Source organism: Camelus ferus, chromosome 10, assembly GCF_009834535.1.
Source record: "Camelus ferus isolate YT-003-E chromosome 10, BCGSAC_Cfer_1.0, whole genome shotgun sequence".
Classification (NCBI taxonomy): Eukaryota; Metazoa; Chordata; class Mammalia; order Artiodactyla; family Camelidae; genus Camelus; species Camelus ferus.
Window position 1 is genome coordinate 63945108 of NC_045705.1, and position 22708 is coordinate 63967815.

Here is a 22708-nt window from a genome sequence, read left to right on the forward strand (position 1 = left end):
CACTGCTCTGTGCTGCAGGATCAACCTCTCTAGGCTTTAGGGTTTGGGGCCCCGTCACCAATGAAGTGCCTTATAACCTGGCCTGAGGGGCCTCTTTGCGGAGTGCTTTGCAGGGTTGTGAACTCCCCAGAAGCCTGGGTGTTGCTTTGTGGGGGGTCACCCTGAACAGTCCTCCTGGGTCACACTGGGCCTTAGTCTCCCCATTGTAAATGGGGCTTTGGAGCAGTTCTGTTTACCTGAGGGTAACAGGGGCCCCAGAGCCTCCCCATTTGGCAAAGCTGATGACGAACATGCTGGGCTGTGGCCAGGGACAGTTTATTTCACCGTCTCCCTACTTCCAGTAGCCAGGCCTGCCCGTTACATCCCTACTCACCTGAGCCGGAGATGCTGGGTGCCGCGGCCCAGAGGTTTCAGTAGATCCAGCCACTCAGTGCTGCTCCTCCTGGGACCACCTTCAGGGCAGTGGCCCATTTCTCACAGTACCTAGGCCCTCCCTGCCCCATCCTGCCCTGGCTTAAGTCCTCGAGCCAACACAGGGAAGAAGGCCCCTTGGCGCCTGCTGGTTATGTGGCTTTATTCACAGACTCAGCACTTGCTGAGGTTGGGAGGAAAGAACATTTGGGGCCAGGCTGAGCCTGGAGATAAGGGTGGCTGGGAGGCCATGCATGGGTCAGACTGGGGAGCTCACAGGAGAGAAACTGTCAGCTGGGCCAGGCCTGTGGAGGGGGTTGCCAGAGGCAGGCAGCATGCAGGAGGTCTGGCGAGATCTGATAGGGCAGATCTTTCCGGGTGGCGCCTGTGAGCCAGGGAGGGAGGGACTGAGGGTTTCTCTGGGGCAGGGGGTACAGTTGTGGGGCTGGAGAGCAGTCACCCTGCCCCTCACTCCCAGGGAAAAGACATAATGGGACAGTTGGGACCACTGGTGCCTGGTCCTGGTGCTGCCTTGGGACTTGATGTGTGACTGACCAAGCTGGTCCCTTCTGATGTCATTGTCCTGCTGATGCTTGGACATTTGTCTTGGGGATGACCCACGCAGGGACATTCCAGGGACATGTGTCAGGTGGATGGACAATCCTGGAGAGTGTGCTTAGGGCCCAGCAGAGTGGGCTGTGCCTGGGGAGGGAGGAGGTCCCCAGTGGGGGGGTGCTCCCTGGAGCCAAGCTTTTCTCTCTATGGTTGGTGTCAGTTCCCTGCTGGCGGTGGGGAGGGGGGTGCCATCTCCCACTGCATGCAGGCCAGCCCCTGGGCCAGGGATAACTGCACAGTTTACCTCTTTTCTCCTGGCCCTCCCTGCTGGCTGGCTCTGGACAGACTTCCTGCCTAACACAAACAAGGAATCCAAAGCCCGGATCCTCCTCCTGGGCCTTCTTCCTGGTGAAGAGCCCATTCCCTCCCAGCAGGGAACAGAAAAACCCATTCCCCGGGTTCCCCTCCCTGCAAAGTGTGGAAAGTCGGCAGGGTATCTCTGGGCTATGCAGGATGGTGACCTGGGGGCCCCAGGTCTGAGGTCAGAGCCCTGCTTCCGACCAGGGACTGGGGTGGAGGGAGGCAGGCGAGGGGTCCATCAGCACTGGCGGGAGGGGGTGCGGTGCACAGAGCCAGGGCGCTTGGGGATCTTGCGCCAGCGACGCTTGTCCCAGCGGCAGAGCAGCAGCAGGCGGAAGGTGTCCCGGAAGGCTTTGTTGCAGAGCGCGTAGCACAAGGGGTTGATGGTGCTGTTGACGTAGCACAGCCAGTAGCCCAGCTCCCACAGGGTCTCGGGAACGCAGTCCTTGCAGAAAGTGGACACCAGCACCATGATGTTGTACGGCGTCCAGGTGAGGATGAAGGCCAGCAGGATGGCGCTCAGGGTCCGAGCTGCCTTCTTCTCCTTGACCAGCGAGAAGGTCTTGCGCTTGGCCAGCTGCTCCTTCCCACGGGGCTTCTGGCTCTTGCCCGCTCGCTCACGCCCCTTCCGGGTCGGCCTCTTGACCGTATTCGGGGAGCTCCGGGGCGGCTGCTTGGCGGGGGCCTGCGCCTCGGGGTCCACCATGGGCATCTTGATCACCACCTCGGAGCCAGGCTCCTCACCCTCCGAGGATGTGAGGGACTCCATGGAGCCTTCGTCCTCCTCCTCTTCTTCCTTCCAGCTGTAGGCCTGTAGCAGCCGGGGGGCCCGGCAGCAGCGACAGCAGCGCCCCGGAGGGGTCTCCGGGGAGCCCTCAGCCCCCGGCTGGGACCGCTCTGAACTGCTGCTGCTGCCGCCCCCCTTCCCGGGTGTCTCGGAGCCCTGCAGGGCCGCCAGCTCCCGGGCCCGGTTCTCCGTCTCCCGGTAGATGCGCCAGTAGAGCGTGCACATGACCGTGACGGGGAGGTAGAAGGCGGCCATGGCCGTGCCAAAGGTGATGATGGGCTGGGAGAGGAACTGGATGTAGCACTGCCCGGCCAGTACCGTCCGCTCCCCTACCAGATATTGCCAGAAGAGGATGGCCGGGGCCCAGAGGACGAAGGAAACCAGCCAGGCCAGGCCTATCATCAGTGCTGCCCGGCGTGGGGTGCGCTTGGCGCGGTAGCTCAGGGGCCGGGTCACGGAGAAGTAGCGGTCAAAGCTGATGAGCAGCAGGTTCATGACGGAGGCATTGCTGGCCACGTAGTCCAGGGCCAGCCAGAGGTCGCAGGCCAGTGTGCCCAGAGCCCAGTGGCCCATGAGCAGGTACGTGGTATAGAGGTTCATGGAGACGGTGCCAATGATGAGGTCGGCACAGGCCAGGCTCAGCAGAAAGTAGTTGTTGACTGTCTTGAGCTCCGTGTTGACCTTGAAGGAGATGAGAACCAGTAGGTTGCCCGTCACCGTGGCCAGTGACAGGAGGCCTGTGGTGATCCCAATGAAGGCCACTTGCCAGGGACCCTTTCCTGGTGCCAGGACGGTGATGTTGGGGCTGACGGCAGGTGGCGCTGAGGTATTCATGGTGGCTGGGTGGGGTCGGGGGGCAGCCCCTTCCTTGAGTTACAGGGCAGGGCTTCCTCAGGGGGTGGTCATGACCTGAAAAGAGAGGACATGGGCTTGGGTTGGGCCACTGGACGTCTCCCAGAGCCCGGAGTAGAAGGTGCTGGGAACGCAGCCTCTGCCCTCTCCGAGCTGCAGGCCAGACAACATCACCCCCATTAGTGGTGCCCACACCTGGTCATTTATAATGCACTTTCCCAGCCACAAATGGATTATGGATCTACCAGCAGCATGGGGGGAGGGGGATGGCCTTGGAATCCAGAGACCTGAGTCCTCATTCCAGCCTCACCACTCAGACTTCCAGTCTCAATGTTCTCATCAGGAAATTGCTTTTAATGCCTGTCTTGCTTCATGCATGTGGCCGGATGAGGAGACTCGCTCTGTATAAGGTACTGCCAAATTTTCAAAGCATTTTACTCCATTTCATCAAAACGCTCCTTTACTGAGTAGTGACCACATGCCAGACACAGTGCCAAGCACTTAACTGAATTGTCTAATTTAATTGTTGAACATTTGTAGGGGGAACGTCTCTGATGATCCCTATTTCACTGAGGCACCCATGGCTCTGAGCAGCTACAAGGCGTGGCCACGGGGACCCAGGTGGTGAGGATGCTCAGAACCCACTTCTCTTGCTCGCTCTCTGAGGCTGTGAAGATCCAGAGGGATTCGTCCATCAAATAAGGACGGATGGGAAGGCAGGGGAGGGCTCCAAAGAGGACAGGTGGAAAGAGATGGGAGCAGAGGGGCTGTGTGTGTGTGTGTGGGGGGGGAAGATGCAGTCTGGGGCTAGATAGGACCCTCTGTGAGAACAACAGGGAAAGTCATACTGGACGCGGACACTTGCCTGGATATAAAAGATCTGGAGTAAAAGCAGGCAGCAGGGGCGAGGGCCTCAGCTCCGGGATAAGCGGGAGTCTGGCCCCAGCTGGGGCGTGGGAGGCCCCCTCCATCTCCCCACTCTGTTCCCGGGCCCCAGCTGAGTGGGGGGCAGCAAGGGGAACAGGAAGATCCCCCAGACTTTTCCTGAAGCTGGAGTCCAGCCCAGGCACTAAGGGTGGGTAGAGAGAAAAGCCAGGACTCTTAGCAGCTACCGGCCGGGCAGAGGTCCCCGCCGCTCAGCCGTGGCCTTGCTGCTGTATGTGCTATGTTTTGTCTGGGTCCCTCCTGTTCTGGGCGTCAGGCACTCATTTGTTTACTGAAGACATCGAGGTCTTCAGTTACCTGTGGCTGTGGCTCTAGGTGCTGTGTTGTTGGAAAAATTCTAAGGGAGAAATGCTGGGCAGGGATCCAGCAAGCCCTACTGTTCCTTGGGACCTGGTCTGTGACAGAGAGACAAGAGTGCTGTGTTTGCGAGGGGGGTTGCTGTGCGATGGATGGCCTCAGTGGTGTGTGGCTGTGATGGTGTGTGACCCGGAGTGTGTGCGGCTTGGGGTGAACTGTTGCCAGGAGACAGTGACTCCCAGTGCGAGGGGTTCCGAGTGTGACAGAACAAGCCAGAAAGGCTGTGGCTGTCAGTGCTCGTGTGCTGGGGACAATCTGCACATGAGGGGGCTCATGTGACATCCTGGTTGAAGGACCCGGACTCTGGGTTCAGACTGTCTGCACTTGACTATCCAGGCTACACCGTGTACTGGGTGTGTGGTCTCCACTAGTTATGTAACTGCTCTGTGCCTTGGTTTCCTCAACTGATAAATGGGGATAATGCTAGTCCCTGGCTATAAATCGAGGAATTACTGTGAGACTTACAGAGTCAATAGATGTAAAAGTGCTTAGAATAGCCCTGGTCCATGGTAAGCACTAAGTTCCCACTGACTCTTTTTTTTTTTCACTTTCCTATTCCTGGTTTAAACATTTTTTTTAATTATATTTTTTTAATTGAAGTATAGTCAGTTTACAATGTTGTGTCCATTTCTGATGTACAGCATCATGCTTCAGTCATACCTATACATACATATATTCCTTTTCATATTCTTTCTCATTATAGGTTGCTACAAGATCCCATTGACACTTTTTTCCCCCAAATAATTTTATTTTATTTTTCTGGCAGGGGGAGGCTTATTTATTATTTATTTAAATGGAGATACTGGGGACTGAACCTAGGACCACGTGCATGCTTAAGTGTGCTCTACCACTAAGCTGTACCCTCCCCCACCCATTGATTCTTAACACCAGTAGCAATGCCTAGGAGTGTCTGCCACTTTGATTAAAATTTTCTAATGCTATGACAACAGCAACTAATAATAACAATGGTCACTGCAGTTCTTTAGCATCCCTGAGTGCCAGTTAAAGTACTTCTCTACTTAACAGGGAACCTATGACCTAGGGGTTGCTCTTCTCTCCATTTGACAGATGAAGAAACTGAGGCTGAGAAAAGCACCAGAATTTGCCCAAGATCACACAGGTCAGGTAGGAACCAAGATTGGAGCCCAAGCAGTTTGTTCCAATGCAACTTTATTTATCAGAACGGATGGTCAGTCTGGGGGCCAGAGTTTTGCCCATTTGAATTTTCAAAAAGTATTACATTAAAATATTATTTATCTTGGTTATGGAGTTTTGTTGCATCCTCCTCCCCTAATTGAAGTTGGGCCCTGGGCGGGAGGCTGTGATCAGATTGCGTGCGCTGGGGCTTTCCCTGTGAGGGCTTTGGTGGAAACCAACCTTGACAGGTGGCCCTGCACAGCCCTTGTCCCTTTGATCTTATGAACTCAGGGCTGTTTAATGCCCTTGAAAGAAACGGAGCAACTAAGTAAGGCCCAGAGCACAAGGGGAAGACGGCATCGTGTGGCCCAAGGTCTCCCGGCTCCTAGGCTGAGTGCTGGCCCCTGACACCCCAACCCCCAGGTGCCTCAGAGCAGCTCTGAAGCCCCGAGTGGCCCCCTGAACAAAGACTTGCAAAGGCTGAGTCAGAAGAGGAGCCTGTGGGCCTGAGAGGCTGCACCTTCCGCAGCTGCAGGGGTCTCCCGTCTGCCTGGGCACGGTGCAGCCATCAGTGCTGGCCACTCTACCATCGTACTTGGTCTCTTCACCACATCAGGGGTAAGGTTAGGGTAAGGAGAGTGAGGCACTAGCCTTGGGTGCATAATTTAAGGTGATGCCCCCAAACTCAGTCATCAAGAAATTTTAATTTTAATTCAGTATTTAAAGGGTAGAAATCAATGCAAAACATCGATCCTGAACACAATTTTAAACAGACAGGACCAACCCTGCCCTTGCATAAACACTCCTATCACCTATCCTCAGCTTAATCCTGGCCCTGGTTCTGATGAAACTTGATTTACAAAAACAGACCACCTGTGGGCTGCAGGTTGCTATTTGATTTATAAAAATATTACATTATAATATTATTTATGTTGATTAGTGAAGGACTTTTGTGCCCCTCCACCCTTAAATTTTGCTCCTTGGTGGGTACCTCACCCTAATGCCAGCATTGTGGACCACAGCCCTGTGTTTGAATTTCCAAGCTGTCCCTTCCTAGCTGCGTGATCATCTGCAATGACTTAACCTTTCCTTGCCTGCAGCCCCGCAGCCCCCAGCTGATGGGGATAATAGTATCCAAAGTGCCTGGCACTGAAATGACACTCAGAGTCCTCTGTTATTATCCCCAACTCCTCATTCCGATCCATGGCTCAGCCACCTCTCACCCTGCCCTTTCCTCTCCAGATACCAGATATGGCCCCTCTCTGGTCCCCAGATTGCTCATTTGTACAGTGTAGGGGTTGGGCCAGCCTGACATCTGGGGAGATTTTACAGGGTCCTGAAACCAACGTCTTAAGATGCTGAACAGAAAGGATCCAAGTCCCCAAGGCAAGGCTGCAGAGGCTGAAGGCTCACTTAGCTTCTCCCAGGCCCTGGACCTGCAGGCTCCAAGCTCTGTGTTCTTTCCACTTGGTGACCCTCTACGCCCCACCTATGAGCTGTGAGGGCTAAGTCCTCCCACTGGGGACAGTTGGGGGAAGGAGAGGGTAGGGGTTCTGGGGAACTGGACTCTGGTTGTTGCCACGTCCTGGACCTTCTGAGCCCCTGGGATGCAGCCCAGCATCAATGACTCTGCCTCTCCTCCATAATCAGAAGCTGGGAGTCTTCCCCCAGACCCCTCTGGGACAGTAATTTGCTCTGGAGAAGGTCCCTGCTGTGTGTCCTTGGGCAAGACTCCTTAACTCCTTACTAGAGGCAATCCTCTGCCTCTTCAAGGCTACACCAGGACGAGGGGGTCAGCCAGATGATGGTTGTGAAAGAACTCGGCTTCCAGTGATGTGGCTGATTCCCCTGCGCGGGATGAGCCCTTGGCTGAGAGTCAGGGTGCTGGGGTTCAGCAGCAGCTCCAGAATTTCTACAGAGGAGGGGCTTGGGGTTGGCCATCTGGTTGAAAGGGAGGGGCTGGAAGCTGTATTTGCATAGGTATTCTGTGCAAACATCCATGGGGGTTGGGGGGTTGGTCAATGGGGATTGCAAGGGCTGGGGGGAGGCTCTTCAAGGAAGTCCTTGGGGCTGCATTTGCTTCAAGCCCTGTCTCTGCTCTTGTCTTGCTGTGTGATCTTGGGCAAGTCATTGTCCCAACCTGGTAACCTTTCAGTAGGTTGAGTGTCATGTGTAAGGGTGGGTGCCCTGTTGAGTGAGAATAAGACATGAGAGCGGGGAGTTTGTGGGGGTGGGTTGGACTCACCCTCTGAGGGTATCTAGGGTACAGGAAGTTGGTAAGGAAGCAGGAGGTGCTTTTCTGCCCAAGGCTGTTGCTTCCTGATGAAGGTCGTTGGGAGCTTTTAATAATATTATTAATATTATCATAGCAACTAATATTTACAGACTGCTTACTATAACCAGACATGGCTTTAAGCAATACACACATGATTTAATTGACCTGTTACAAAGCCTTGGGAAGTAGGTTCTGTTATCTTCAATTTGCAAAAGGCGCAATGAGGCTTTCAGACCCTAAGGAACTTACAGCTCATCAGTGATGCAATCAGGATTTGGACCCAGGTAGTCTGCCTCCGGGACTAATCTCTTGGGCCTCTACTCTAAACTGCTTTTGTGGGCATGGGGGGCTCAACAGCCTCATTGCCCACCTTGACTAGCTTGGCCAAACCCTAGTCTGAATCAGTCAACAGCGAGGAATCAGCCCTTCCTTTAGAATCTGGCCTGTGTGTGTGACAGCCTGTCATCTATCTGTGTGATGTATGATGTGGGAAGGGGGTGGCCTAGCGTAGCTCTCTGAGAGGCAGGGTGGGGGCTGTGTCTGCCTCATTTGCTGCTTTAATCCCAGTGCTTGGCACACAGCAGTAAATATCTTAGGAATAAATCCATGAATGTGCACATGGAGTCCTCCTGATTGACTTCAGGCCTATGGACATGAGGATGAGCCAGCCAGGTGTACGGGGGTGGGGGGCTTGAACCATCTCCAGAGTGTGGTCCACCTGCTCCCTCCGGTTCCTGCATCCCTTCACTTGCCAGGTCTCTGTCCCCTTGGTGAGGCCCTGCCTGGCTTGAAAGGCTGGGAGAAAAATAGCTAAGAACATCCTCATCTGTAAAATGGATCAAGGAAACCCTGCCTCACCTGCTGCCGAGAAGGCACAGGCGTGGGAGGGCGCCTGTCAGCGTTGGAGGAGGAAACACCAGCCTGGGCTCAAAGAGTTAAGGGATGAGGTCAGAGCTTTCAGCACGGCAGACAGGCCGGCAGGCCCCATTGCTGACCGCCAGCGCCCTGGACCAATCCCCAGGGGCTGGGCATCTGGTTGGTGAGAGGAAGGGGGAGGGGAGAGATTGCTGGGGAGAGGGATTCCTGAACACTAGGGTGTCCTGAATCTTATCACTGGCCAAAGAGTGCAGAAGGGGAGGCAGAAAATGAGGGGGTGCTGGGGAAGAGATTCAGGAGGGAGGAGTGAAGCCATCTTGTGGTTCTGGACCTGGAAGTTGGCAGAACCCTGCCTGGAGAGAACGGGCGATACTGGGGAGGAGGTACGAGACGGGGGCTGTGGGGTTGGGCAGCTGGGACCTCACATGTGCAGCGCGGGTGCTTCTCTGGCCAGGCCTCCTGACCCGTCCCTTCTGCTGGGGCCTTAACCCAGAAGCCAGCCTGTCAGAGGTGGCTCTTTCTCCTACCCCTGGGGTCAATTTTTCTCTGAAGGTAGCTCTTGACCTATTACAGGTGCAGAAAACTTCCACCTCTGATGCCTGGCCTTTGAAACCAGGGGGTAAACAGATACAATTGATCACCTTTTCAGGCTCAACAGTCACCACTGGGAGTGCCAGCTAGCCCTGGGGACGGCAGCAGCCATCAGTTAAATGCTCATAAATGTGCTGCTGAGCCGGAAGAGGAGCGTCATCCTTAGAATCAGTGCCAAATACTCTCACTGTTGATGGACCTTAACCAGTTGCCCAACTTTAGCCGGACCATGCCAGAGCCTGGCAGTTAGCAGGCTGGGCCCTAGACCTCTGCCAGGTGCTCGGCCCCTCATCCTCCACTCCGCATGCCCCCTGCTCTTCACTCCTTGCGCTCCCCTCCCCATTTCCTTTCCTCTCTCTCCCTCCTGCCCTCCCTCCCCCATCTTTCTAGGCATCACCATGGCATCACAGCAGAACAGAAACCCAGCGAGATATTCACCCACCTCTCCCCGCCCCGCCTGCCTGCCTGCCACCAGGAGCCTAAGCTCCCATCACAGAGCTTGCTGCTCTCCTGACCCTATCATCCTGCTCAAGGAGGTGGGAGTTCAGTGCTGCACAGAGGGTGAAGAGAATGGGATTCAAACCCCAACTGGACCCCTAAAAATCCCTTCTGTGACCATGAGCATGTCTCTTCCCCTTGCTCAGCCTCAGTCTCTCCATCTGTACAATGGGGAGGTTCCTCTTGAGGTCGCATGTGATCTCTGCCTACCTGGTTCTTGACACTCTGGACTCCTCTTTGCACTTCAGGACCCAGTTCTCAGACCTCCAGGCCCTAGACGGGGAGCCAAGAGTCACATCTCCTGCAACCCCAACTCTCCATCTCTTTTCCTGCCTTCATGGCGATGACAGCTTGCTTAGTGGCTGAGGTCAGGGGACAGATCAGTGAGCAGCTGATTACCCAGGGACAGGAGACTGTCCAGCTACAGGAGACAGTCTGACTCCTTCCGGCCAGTGGGGCAGGAGGCCCTGGGTCAGTCTGGATGGTGCTGTAGGTATGTTCTGTGGAAAGAGGTAAATCCCTCTCCACTGGCACTGATAACCCCCAAGTAGCACTTGTGTGAGTGACCCAATGAAAGCTGCCCACCCTCTCCTCAGTTGCCAGCTCTGGCAACTCTGCAAGAATCAGAGCTCCAGGTTTCCAGCCTATCCCCACATTGTGGACTCTGGGGTACTGGGATGGGTACCGGCATGGGTGCCTGTTAGTATCCATGCATTACCTGGACATAGGACTGAGACCTGCCCTGCGGAAGCCCAAGGTACTATGGACACAGGGAGGGCCCTCTGGGTCCCTGCACACATCAGGACCACATTCCCTGGCTGGCATGGCCGTCCATGTGCCCATTTGTCCCCCCGAGAGCCCTGGAGCCCTCGGTCTGGTCTCTTGCTGGCTTCTGGCCCGGCACCCACCTTAGCATCCGGCTTGTCCATCTGCCCAGCAGCCTGGTTCAGTCCATCTTGGAGGGGCTGAAGGTGGATGGGGGTGGTGGGATTCAGGGTTCCCTGAGGGAGGAGAGGAGGATGTTCTGGGACTGGCACCCTAATTAGGGGTTACACCCTGGCTCCCTGCCCTCCCCACTCTGTCCCTGGGGCTTGGGGGCTCTGCATGCTACATCGCAACCTAATCCTTTCTGGGCTCCAGGTCCAGTTTCCCAAGGGGGTCTCCATCTACTGTGCCAGCTGAACTCCAGAAAAACATTAGGTGTATACACTCGAAGCCGGGGTATTTGGAGCAGCCAGTGTCCAATGCTATGGAGCCCCCTTGGCCTCTCGACCCCTCCTGGCCCCCTCCTCTCTCTGGAGTCCATCCCAATTTCCTTCTAGTCCTGGTCCCTGCCTTGCTCTCAGGACCCTGCTTCTCCTGCCCCTACCTTGGTGGAACCCCTCCCAAACCCTCCCAAATGTACTCACCATGAGAGGGGTCTGAAGGGTCCTCAGCCCCACTGCCTCTCCGGGGGCTGGCGGCGTCTCCAGGGACCCAAACACCTGGCTCCCGGGGGGAGCTGCACCCTGTGCTGGCAGCCGGAGAGGCACAGCCAGTGATTGGCATGTCCCACCCCCTGGCACGCCAGCCTGGATGGGGGGGGGGAGGGAGAAGGGAAAGAGAGGGAGGGAGGAAAGAGAGAAAAGGAAGGGAGGGGGAGCTGGAGAGAAGCCTCAGGCAGCGTCCGGGGTTGAACTGGGTCCTGGACTGTGGCCCCCTCCTCCGCCAGAGCACCCAATTCGAGCCCCGAGAGGGAGGGGGTAAGACATGAGGAAGATGAGCCCAGGAAGGCTAAAAGTCCAGAATGGGAGAGAAGGCGGATACAGGGAGACAAACACCCACACCCAATGCACACAGACTCAGCTGCACACATACACACCCCTCACAAAGGCACACTGTTTCCCCCGGGTCCTTCCCCCACCCAGCCTTAGAGCCCCCAACCCGCATGCACCATGCCCCACCACACACGCCCCAGTATTCACATGCCTGCTTCCCTCACACACACGCCCTGCCCCCTGCACATGCCCACGCGCCCACCCACCCAGCCCCACACCCTGCTTTTCCTCCCTGCTGCGAAGGAGCTAGATTCCTTCTGTTTGGAAATGACACATTGGGCCTCACGTGAGAGGCTCTAACTTGGAACAGACCCAGAGGGCTGGCGCACCCGCCCCGGGGCTGAGCAGAGAGGCGGAGCCCGCATGCTGGGCTGTGGGTTCTCGTCTGTCCCTGATCCACAGCCCGATGTCAGGGTACAGGGGTGTCTGGTTTGCAGGCACGAGTAGGGGTCCCGGTGCCTGCTCCATGCATTGCTGAGTGCCCTGCAACTGTGTGTCCCTGAGTACGCATGTCACCATGCAGCCTATATAAATGCAGGTGTCGCCCTGTCGGTCTGGAGCCAGGACGTGTGTGTCTGTATTCGGTGTGTGTCTGAGTGTTGCCCAACTGTGGAACTTGCTAATTCTGACAAGTGAGGCAGCCTCTGCCTCCCTGCCTGTTCCACCCCCAGCTTCCACTTGGAAGACAGACAGACAGGCAGACAGACAGCTCTCCTCCCAGTTTGTCAAACTCTGTCTCCCCTGACTCCCACTCAGGGCTCACAGGTGTGCACCTGGGAAATGGCAAACCTGCCCTTCCTCCTCACATCTCTTAGGCCCCCTGCTTGGCTGGCACCCATCTCCCTCAGGCCGGTTTGGATTTCTGTGTTGCGTTTCCGCAGAGATAGAGCCCTTGGGGGCCTTTTGCCTTAGAGACCTGTGTCCTACACAGCCCTCACCTGGCCCTAGAGACCTCCTGGGGAGCTGGCCACGGAGGAGGGATGGAGAGGCTACCACTGGTCTGCTGGGTGCTTTGCCCCACTGGGCCATGCTGAAGCCCTGGGGTGGAAGGCCGGGGATCCTCTATTACCATCACTGTGCAGATGAGAAAACCAAACAGCAGAGGTGTGTTTAAAATGTGGTGGGCAAGTGTTTGCACTCATGTCCCTTGGCTCTAAGCCCAGGGCTCTGGAGCAGGTCAGGTGGTTGGGACCTGCCTCCCATCTTGCCCCCTGCCCTTTCCCTGTCAAGCAACCCCCACAATCCCGATGCCTGAGGGTAATCCAGGGCTTCCTCAGGCTAAAGCCCTGTTGCCAGTGGAGCCAGGTAGAGCAGAATCCAGAATCCCTGGGGCGTGGCCAGCAGCCATCAAGCCAGTGGTAGGCACACGTGGCAGGTACATGTGGGGGCATCTCTGCTTCTCAAAGCCAGCTGCGGCTAGAGCAAGCTCCCAGCCCACCTCCCTTCTGAAGTCCAGGAGACACTGCAGCTTAGAGAAGAATCCGAGCAACCCCCTCCCACGCCGGGGTCAGCCAGAGGGTCGGGGATGGGTCAGAACTGGACCAGTCCCTGCCCGTGGGCGCGGACTCCGGCTGCCCCCTGCTGGGCTGTGCTCGGTTTGCGGCTGCGGCTTGTGCGCGCGGTGGGCTGCGTGTACTTGTGCGCGTACACGTGGCTGAATGTGGGGGTGTTAGGCCTCCACGCTCAACATCCATTTCCGAGTCTGAATCAGGCTCTCTCCTTGCCCCCTCCCCCCAACCTCCTTGGTCTCCTTTTCTCTTCTCCCACCGCCTCTGCACACGTCCCTTTAGAAATAAAAACACTTATTTTGTAGGCGGAAGAGGAGGGTGTCCAGCTCTCTCTTGCCTCCTCTTGATTGCCCCTCTCTGCCCCAAGAGGTTTGTACGCTCCTTAAGTCCGTGCAGCCGCGGAGGTAGGGGGATGACGCCCCTCCCCCCGACTCTATGACCCTTCTTGGCCCAGACTTGGCTAGGTCCCCTTACCAGATGGGGAAACTGAGGCAGGAAGGGAGGTAGGGCCAGGAGAAGCTCTCCCACCCGGCTCTCTCACCGCCCCCGCACCCGCGCCGGATTTAGCCGCAGGGAGGCTGGGAACATTGTCTTTATTTTAAGCCGCCGAGTGCGGCACGAACGCGGCTGCTCGCGACAAAGGGCTTGGCGAAGCAGCGGCAGGCGGCGCACGTGGGGGTCCAGCCCCCCCCCCGCGCGACCCCCCGCCGCCCGGGATCGACCGGGCCTGACCTTAGCCAATTTTTTCTCTCCGGCGGAGTGGGAACCCTACAGGCGCAGGGGTCTCGGCTCCCGTCGGTTGCTATTTTTGGTCGCCTGGTGGAAGATTCACGCCTCCAAGCCATCGAGGGAACACGGGGTCGCCTCGCGAGGCTGGGCCCCTCTCTCAGCTTCCTCATGTGGAGGAGGAGAGAAGCTGCCTTGGGTGCGAATCCGGCTATGCCTCTTCCCAGCTGAACCTTCCCCGAGCAAGTTAGTGCCCCTCTCTAGGTCTGTTTCTTCATCAGTGTCTTGGCAGTTAGAAATACCTCCCCGACAGCGCTGTTGGATCATTAGTTGCAGGTTAAACTTGGCACTGGCGTTCGTTACAAGTGAAAGCCATTATTATTGTTATTTATAACTCGTATTGAACACATACTACGTGCCAGGCGCTGCTAAGAGCTCTTAATTCATTAACTGGTTTATTTCTCACAACAACTCTCTGAGGGAGGTTCTATTATTATTCCCATTTTACAGATGAGTGGATGTATCAGCGGCGCTCATCCCCAGGGTTTCGGATAGGGTGTGGTCAGTGGGCCTGGGGCCATCTTGGGACTGGGGTCAGGGTGGGAGTGTGTAGGCTGGAGTTTCAGGGATGGCAGAAACCTGTGACAGCATTTTGAGAAGGTCGGGGATCCCAGCTGAATGCCGTGCAGAGGTCGGGGAAGGAAGTCAGCGAGCTCTGGGTGTGCACACGCTGTGCGCTCACAGCCTTACCCCTACCCCCGTGTAACCCTCACTCTCGGCTTGAACCCACTTTGTAAGTTCAAACCCAGATATGCTTACCACTTCTCAGTGCTGCTTCCTCTGTTCTGGGAGAAGGAGGTGGGAGTGGGCCATCCTTCTGGCCCTCATCAGACCTGTGAAGCCCAACTGGTTGGTCTTTTAGGCCCTCAGCCTCGTTACCCCCTCCCGCCTCACCTTTCCGACGCTGGGGACTCCGGGAGGGACTAATTCTCAGATTCAAAATAAGAAACTAAAATCCAGGGAGGGGCTGCGGATAGAGCTGGCCTAGAAAGAGGCCCCGCCCACGGGCCGAGGCAAAAGTGACCACAATAAAGGCGTCACTGAACAGGAAACAGGGGTTTTCTGAATCTGGTTCCGAAGTTAAGGCCTCGTAGAAACCATTTCTCCTCCACTTACCGGGCGCTTCACCTCCCCGCCTGGTTCTAAGCTGGGAGTCTCTGGGCAGGTGGAGGGCCCGCAAGAGCCCCGCTTCACCAGCCCGGAAGCCTCGAGGTCAGCTTCCGAATAAAGGATGGATTCGGGGCGGCCCGGAGCGTGGCGTCTCGTGTGGCCTGGACCTGCGGGCCACGCTGCCTGGACCTTGCAGCGGGTGGGGCGACGCGGCTGAGTTAACCAGATGCCCGGGATCTCGTGGTGGTGGTGATTGCTGGGAACCGAGACAACGCATCCTGGACGAGTCCCTGGATCCCGGTCGGACCTGGCCGCGGGGAGGAGCTGCGTTCCCACAGGGTGTACGAAAGTGTTCTCTGTCCTGTCCATGAGGACAGGCCCTCGGGGTCCAGGTCACTTGCTGCTGCCTAGGAGTTGGACGCACTGTGGACATGCGGCCCAGGCCGAGGACAGTGCGCTATTCCTAGCGCTGTGGAGGCCCGTGCTTCTCGCTCAAATGTCTACGGCCAAAACCAGCTCGAAAAATCTGATTAACGGTATCGAATTTGCTTCGCTTGGTCAGTGGATGCCAGGCGCCCACACTTTCCGCCACATGGATAGGCGCCCCGGCCCTGGACTAGGCCGATGTGAGACTGCTGGAGAGAAATCGGGAGGCGCTTTCAGCGGGAACTTAGGGCTGGAGCCCATCCCTCAGGTCCCGATGCCCAAGGCTTCTTCCCAACTTTTCTTAGCTGAGTCTCCGAGCCCAGGGAGTGACCAGGTGAGGCAGGACAGATTTCGGGGTCTTCTGCCCCAGGCCTGGCTAAGTTTCTTTCCTTTCCTGGTAATCCCTCCCTGCGACTCCCGTGGGCTCGTACGCTTTGTCGTCGAGTCCCCACCGAGGCGGAGACCGAAGTTCAGAGCCCACGAAGGCGAGGAGTAGGACAGAGCCGGGCCAGTGGAGACTAAGACGGCTCACTCTCTCACCCATCTCTCTGCTAGACCCTCGCCCTCGAGCAGGAGCAGCAAGTCCGTCGGTGGGCAGGGGTTTGTCCCTCACCCTCCTCGCCCGCAGCATAGCGAACCTCCGAGCCTCGGCTCCCAAACCTCAGCCCCAGCGCGGGCTGCCGGGGCCGCTTCGGCGGTACGCACAGCGCTCCGCACCTCCCGCCGCGCCCTCTAGCGGCCCGCCCACCTCCGTGCCCAGGACCGGGGCAGAGAGACGCCGTGGTGCTTGCGGATGGCGTGTACCTGGTGTCGCGCGCCCCTTTTCCTTCGCAGGGAGAGGAATGATAGTACATAGTCTTCCTTCGTGGCCTATAGTACAGGCTTTTCGTTGGCAGGGGTGGGTAAGAGATGGTGCAGATCTAGCTCTCAGGAAGAAAAAGGGGCTGATGGCCCTTGATTGCAGCGCTTGCTACTGGCTGCCGCATTCATAAACGTTTTAGTGCACTTTCTCGTTTAATCCTCCTAACAGCTTCAAGATGTTGGCGCAGTTATGATCACTATTTTACAGATAGAAAACTGAGGCCCACAGATGTTGGTTAACTCATTCTGCCGTTAGATTCCTTCACAGGTAGTAGGTTTGCTCCCAGCTTGGAGCCTAACTACTTGCGAACTCTCTAAACCATTTGTAAGGCGAAGGGGTATCCCAGGAGCTCGAGAGGCCAGTGTCTCTCCCAGTCATTCATCCTGCTGTCCCCTTTCTTTAACAAACACTTACATAGCTCCAGTTGTGCGTGAGCACTGTTCTCAGTGTTTTACATGTTTTAACTAATTTAATTTTCTTAGTAACCCAACTAAGTAGGATTACTATCCCCATTTTATATATGAGGAAACTGAGGCTCTGAGAGATTCTGTCCAAGGTTGCATGGCTAGTAGGTGCCAGAGCTAAGCCAGTCCACTCCCACTCATAGCTTTAGTCCGTAGCCTAAAGATCCCCCAATGTCAATGCCAATGTACCCCCCAGTTCTCCTTTCCTCCCCATCGAGATCCCTGGACTGAGAGGGCAATCAGCCTTTCTGCCAGGGTCTAACACGACCCAGCCCTGTGGTCTCCCCCCCCCCCCCACCTTGGCGCCTCCTGCCAGCTGCAGCGCTGAAGGAGGCCTGACCAGGGCGGGGATTGATGGGTCTGAGTGGACCTTGGGGGGCTGCCTGTTTACTTCTCCGGCCGGCACACACTGTGATTAAGAGTGCACAATCGAGTTAGGGCCAGAGCTCTAGGGCTGAGGCCGGGGTGGGGGAGGGGCCTGCGGGCTAGGCTGCCTCTCCCTATGGCACATTAGGAGTTTGCTTGAAGCTGGAGTCCCCTGGGGAGCTGGAGAAGGGGTTCTGCCCTGACAGCAGGGATAGGGGATGTGTGACCCTCAGAGGTGGGGGACCAACCTTCCTCGCCCTCCTTCCCTTTCCCACAGAGGACCAGAGGCTCAGAAGGGGAGGCACTGGGTGCCTATCAGAGGAAGGAAGCCCTTTTCTCGAAAGGAGATCTCCCAACAGAATATGGCAGCAGTGCAGGGAGGGAGGTAGGAAGCCAGGCTGGGTCTGGGTTTTGGATGGTGGGAAGCAGCCTTGCTTGGGCCTCAAGCTATCTCACTTCTGGGGTAAGTATTTGTCCTCCATGTTTTTCTCCCAGGCATGTGAATCTCTCCCTTAACACATGCTCAGTCTGCTCTAGCTTTTCTGACACCAACAGCCAGGGGGGCGACTCTGTAAAACCACCCAGGGTGGGGGGAGATAGGAATAAAACCACAGCTCCAGCTCAGCCATCCTCACTGGAGCCTTGACCTCTATTCCAGGGATAGGCCTCCAGAGTTTTCAACCAGTCGTCCTTGTTTAAAAACCACACAGTGCAGCCTATAACATATTCTACTTCCTCCAGATTGATAATGCAGCACCCTCCTAAGGGAACAGTCTGGATTCTATGCCTGGCACTGTGCTCAGCACTAGGGATGGAACAGGAGAAACCGGGGCCCAGAAGCTGTGGGGTTGATGAGTGAGCTGAGACAAGATGATCCTGAGAAAGTTACCAGGGCAGACCAGAACTTTCTTAGAATAGAAAAAAAATTATAGAAAGGTAGAGGAAGGATCAGTGGGAGCTAGCCCCAGTGGGGTGGATGTAGGCCTGGCTGGAGAGGATGATCTGGTTATGGAGATTATGTAGTTGTCAGGGCACCAGACTGTTTAAGTCAAGTTGGGGGCCCAGTCTAGAACCTTGTGGGAGAGAAATAGTCATGGCCCTTCTCCCAGCCTCAGTCTACCATCCATAAATGAGATTGGGGATAGAGGCCAAGATAGATTAGATGGACTAGATGGCCCCAGGGGACTCTCCCAGCACTGATGTTCTTTGATGAATAGGACACTTAGGGTTTGACTCAGCTCTGCCTCTCCCCTCATGAGACCTTGGGCACATCACTTCCCTTCTTGAAGCTTTGGTTTCCTGGAAGTAAAATGGGAGGCTACCCTAGTATCCCTCAAAGTCTACTTTGCAGGACATTAATAGGTGTAAGTTATAAGAAAAAAAGGCTTCCATGATAAAATAGAAAATTAATTTCTGCTTTCTTAAGTGCAGGAACCTATCAGAGCCTTTTAATGGCAAATGTGCACTAAGAATCTCTGAGAGGCAGAGAGAATATGCAGTGTTTTCCAAACTTATTTCACCATGCAATCTTTTTTACGTAGAGCATCTCTTAGGACTGGTGTCTGAGGAACACATTTGAGTCACTCTGAACTAGCTTATCTAGAAACTCTCTAGCTCCAATGTGTGATAATTTCAGGCATTCCTTCCATCTTTCAGGCCTGGACTTCAGCCCCTTCAAGGACTCATTTCCCTGGCCCCAGCCTTTCCTGGACACTTCCATATCTGGGCTCCTTCATGTGTCCGTCTTTGTGTTTGGCTCCCTGTGACTTTCCCTGGCTCAACCCTGGAGAACTCAAACTCTGTCTAGCTGCCCCTTTCCAGATCTCTTCTGGTCCCCAGAGGCCTGAAGGGTGCTGTCTGGGCCCTCATGGCAGGGGCCAATGTGATGGCTGCCCATAGCTCCAGGATATGGTTTCCTCGTCCCCAGTCCCAGGCTCCAGCCTCAAGTTCCCCCTACCCAACCTCCAGCCTCCAGTCCTCAATCAACAGAACTTATTCCCCAGCCCTCTATGAGGCCTCTAGCCCCAAGTCTCCTGGTTCCCAGCTCCAGACCCCTGACCCTGAACCTCAGCTCCCCACCCTAGTCCCACTTCCCACCCATGGCTCCCAGCCTTCCTCTCTAAAGTCGTATCTGAGATTTTGGGTTCTAGGGAGTTAACAGGTAGCCCCTTCCCTCTCCCTAGCTGCATCTCTCAGGTCTTTGGGCCCAAGCCAGGGTCAAAAGAGACCCAGGGCCGGAGGAGAGCACTTATGCATATTGGCAGAGTGAGAGGTGAACCCTACAAAAATGTACAGTAATACCCCCTCCACCCCAACATAAGCCTGGTTCAAGATGAGGGAACACCTTGGAGGCAAAAAATATAGATTATGAACTAGAATATTCTAGTGAAGTAAATGGTAGAAGGTGGGGGGTGCAGAGAGGTAAAGGCAGAGTTCAGGAGACAAGGGGAGGGATTGAAGTGGTAAGCGTAACTCAGCAGGTGGTCCTGGGATGAGACTGGGGACCAGGACCAGTCACAGGACGTAAAGACCCATTTTCCAGATGTGGCAGCTGAGGTCCTGTGACTTGCAGTAGGCTGTATAAGCATTCAGTGGCTAGTACCTAACCCCAAATTGTCTCCTTGTATTGTGATTCCGATTTGCGGTTTCCAAAGTGCTTTCTTGGGGGTGGGTATAGCTCAGTGGTAGAGCACATGCTTAGCACGAAAGAGATTCAATCCCCAGTACCTCCATTAAAAAAGAAAAAAACAAAACAAAACAATGACGAAAGTGCTTTCTCTTCATCACTTCCTCATTCTAGAAATATTTTTTGTACAGAGCTCCTGGGGACCCTCCTCTTGGTTCTCCTACATCCCTGGCTGTTGCTCCCCACCCTCCTTTGCTGATCTTCCTCATCCTCCTACTCTCTAAACTTTGGAGCATCTGGGCTCAGCCCTGGGATCTTCACCTCCAGTCCCCGGGTGAACTTATGCCACCCACACATTGCTGACTTCCAAATTTATGTCTCCAGCCCAGCCTCTCCTCTGAATACCAGACTCGTGTATCCACTATTTTCTCAACTGTAAAATGGGACTAATAATGGCTCGATGTCATAGGGTTGTTATGAGGATTAAATGAGTTAAGACATGGAAGAATACCTGGCTCAATTAATACTGCGGCAGAAACTATGATTATTGTTACCCCTCTCGTTATTGCTGCCTGCCAGGGCCACTTGGACATCTAGAATCATCTCAGACATGACTCATCCCTAACCCAAACCTGCTCTATCTGCAGCCTTGCTTATCTCAGTCAGTGGCAACACTGTCCTTCTAGGAACTCAGCCCCAAACCTTGCAGTCATCCTTGGCTTCATTCTTTCTCTCACATCCTAAATCGAATTCACTAGAATATCCTGTTTTCTCTTCCTTAAATGCATCCAGGGTGTATTTATACATCTACTGTGGTCTCGGCCAGTGTCCTCTCTCACCCGGATAACTGCCTCCACACTGGTCTTCCTGTTTCTACCCAGACTCATGTATTGTCTGTTCTCAACACATAAGAACAGGTTCTTTTTGACACATAAGTCAAAGCGTATCCTTCCACCATTCAAGATGCTCTATCAACTTCTCATCTTGCTCAGAGTAAAGCTCCAATCCTAAGGAAGGCCTCCATGTGATCAGCCTCTCCTCCCCTCTTCACTTCATTTCCTACTCCTCTGTTCCAGCCACACTGGTCTTGCTGTTCCTAGAACATGCCGAGCACTTCCCTTACGAGAGGACTTTGCACTACTGTTATCTTTGCCCAGTAATAGTAAACAAACCGTCGGGTTTCTGCAAGATAAAGTTGATGATGAGACCATACAAAGAGCTGGGGCCTGGGGCAGTGGGCACAGAGAGTGGAGCCTAGAGACCTTGGCAGGGGCCAGATCATGAAAGGCTCTGAATGTCCCCTGAGAAGTGGGCAGCTGAGGAAGGTGTGTGTGCAGGGCAGGGCTGGGACTAGGGTGGGGTGAGTGAAGTACTCCCCTCAGGTGCAAAATTTCAGGGGGTGCCAAAAACCTCAGTAATCAAGACATGGAGTATTTAAAAAATCCAAATTAATTAAAAAAAATCCATGACGAACAAAATATCAAACTTTTAAGTAAAGACAGGAGCACTTCAAGTGCACTTCATCCTAGTCCCAGCCGTGGGCTCATAAACTCTGGAAGGATGAGCCGGATGGCGACACCACTGGGAAGGTCCAGGGAGAAAAAGAGGTACAGAGACCCGGCCCAGGGATTGGACAAGATGTTCCTTGTAAAATGCGGGTAGCAGGTCTTGTCCCACAGGAACCCGGGAGGATTAGTGAGATAATGGACAGAAACCCTGTGCTTGGTGGTTGTGCAGTTTGGGTTGGGAGACTGGAAAGGCCAGGGGGCGGGGGGGGGCATGGGCACAGGGGCGGGGCTGCGTGGGGGAAGGGGCACTCACACGGCTCACTCAGGTGAGGACCGTCCCCGAACATCATCTGACCTGGAAGGGGAGAGTGCAGCAGGTGGAGGAGCTGAGACAGAAGGCTGCGCGGGTCCCCGCGTTCCCCGCTGAGGTGGGGCCAGGTGATCGGGGCCTTGAGATCGAACCTGCGGGCAGGTCTCTGGGACCGCGCAGAGGCTGCGAGGCGGGGCCGACTCCGAGACTCCGGGGCTCTGAAGGCTAGGTTGGTAGAGTGAGGGGGCAGGGCCAGAAGTCAGGGGGCAGGGCCAAGGCTAAGGGGTGGGTCTAGAAAGAGACCGGGACCAAGGGACCAATGGGATTCTGGCGTGTTGAGTCTGAGGTTGCACGTTCGCCCCAGCAGCTGCAGAGCCAGGTGCGGATCATACCAGCCCCCACTCCCCGCCCTGGCGCTGAGGCAGTATGTGCGTGTGTCTGGATGCGGCAGGAGCCAGGATCCCTGGTCCAGGGTAGAGTCCCATTAGCCCCGGAAGAGGCCAGAGCAGGCCTTGGGGTGGGTAGACAAGCTTGGATGAACTGTCAGCTTTCTGGGCGGGGCAGCCACAGCTCCTGCCTCTCTGCAGCCCTGCCAGAGCTCCTCATCGCCTCCACCGCCTGGCCCAGAACTGGTACAAGGACCAGGAATCCTGGGTTCTTTTCTGGACTGCTGATCATGCCATCCTTCATCCTTCTTCCGTGTGGTCTCCCCAGTTCCTGCCATCCCAGGAGAGGCAGGCAGGGGTTAAGGAGGAGGAAGGGCCTGAGCGATGGAAGGATGAGACCAGAGCTCAGTGACTCTTCTTGCTGTGTTTTGCCTTTTTGGGCTTCATCACGGCCAACCCAAGGCTTGCTGGAGGCAGGTCACAGAAGAGCCTGTGGTCTGGCAGGAAAGCCTGGGTTAGTTGGGAGGCTGAACTTTCTGGACAAGAGCCCAGGTGTAGGTGGCTCTGCACTCCTGCAGCCAGGGCCTGGCCTGGAGGGCAGACACTAGGCTGCTTCAGCGTTCTTCTCCCCTTGCTTCTCTTCTCCTTTGCTTCCAGATATTTGCACCTGCCACAGGGAGGGGCAAGAGATTCATAGCCTTGGAATTGGCTGCATTCATTTAGTCCCTTCTCCACTTCTAGGTAAGGCTGAATAGGGAGGTGAGGGGAGCAAGACGCACAAAGTTTTTCACTGTAACTAAAAGAAGGACTTGACGGGAACAGAGAAAAATGGCGAGAAAGGTGGGAGCACGGTGTGCGTGTGTGTGTACATGCATGAATTCTTCTGTCAAATCAG

The 22708-nt window shown here is 55.5% G+C and overlaps 1 protein-coding gene and 1 long non-coding RNA gene across 3 annotated transcripts in view; one reads left to right on the plus strand and one right to left on the minus strand.

Moving 5' to 3' along the window:
- Window positions 1–22708, plus strand: part of LOC116666509 — a 36490-nt gene that overhangs the window by 3350 nt on the left and 10432 nt on the right. The window lies entirely within an intron of this gene.
- CHRM1 (cholinergic receptor muscarinic 1) lies at window positions 555–11638 on the minus strand. Of its 2 annotated transcripts, XM_006181787.3 has the most exons (3): window positions 11054–11638; window positions 10553–10645; window positions 555–3022 (listed from the first exon to the last, which is right to left on the minus strand). In XM_006181787.3, the coding sequence occupies exon 3, from the start codon at window positions 2945–2947 to the stop codon at window positions 1565–1567; it is 1383 nt and encodes a 460-aa protein (XP_006181849.1). In that variant the 5' UTR covers window positions 2948–3022; window positions 10553–10645; window positions 11054–11638; the 3' UTR covers window positions 555–1564. The 2 variants fall into 2 exon arrangements, with proteins under 2 accessions (XP_006181849.1, XP_014412292.1); XM_014556806.2 differs by lacking the exons at window positions 10553–10645; window positions 11054–11638 and adding an exon at window positions 9855–9917.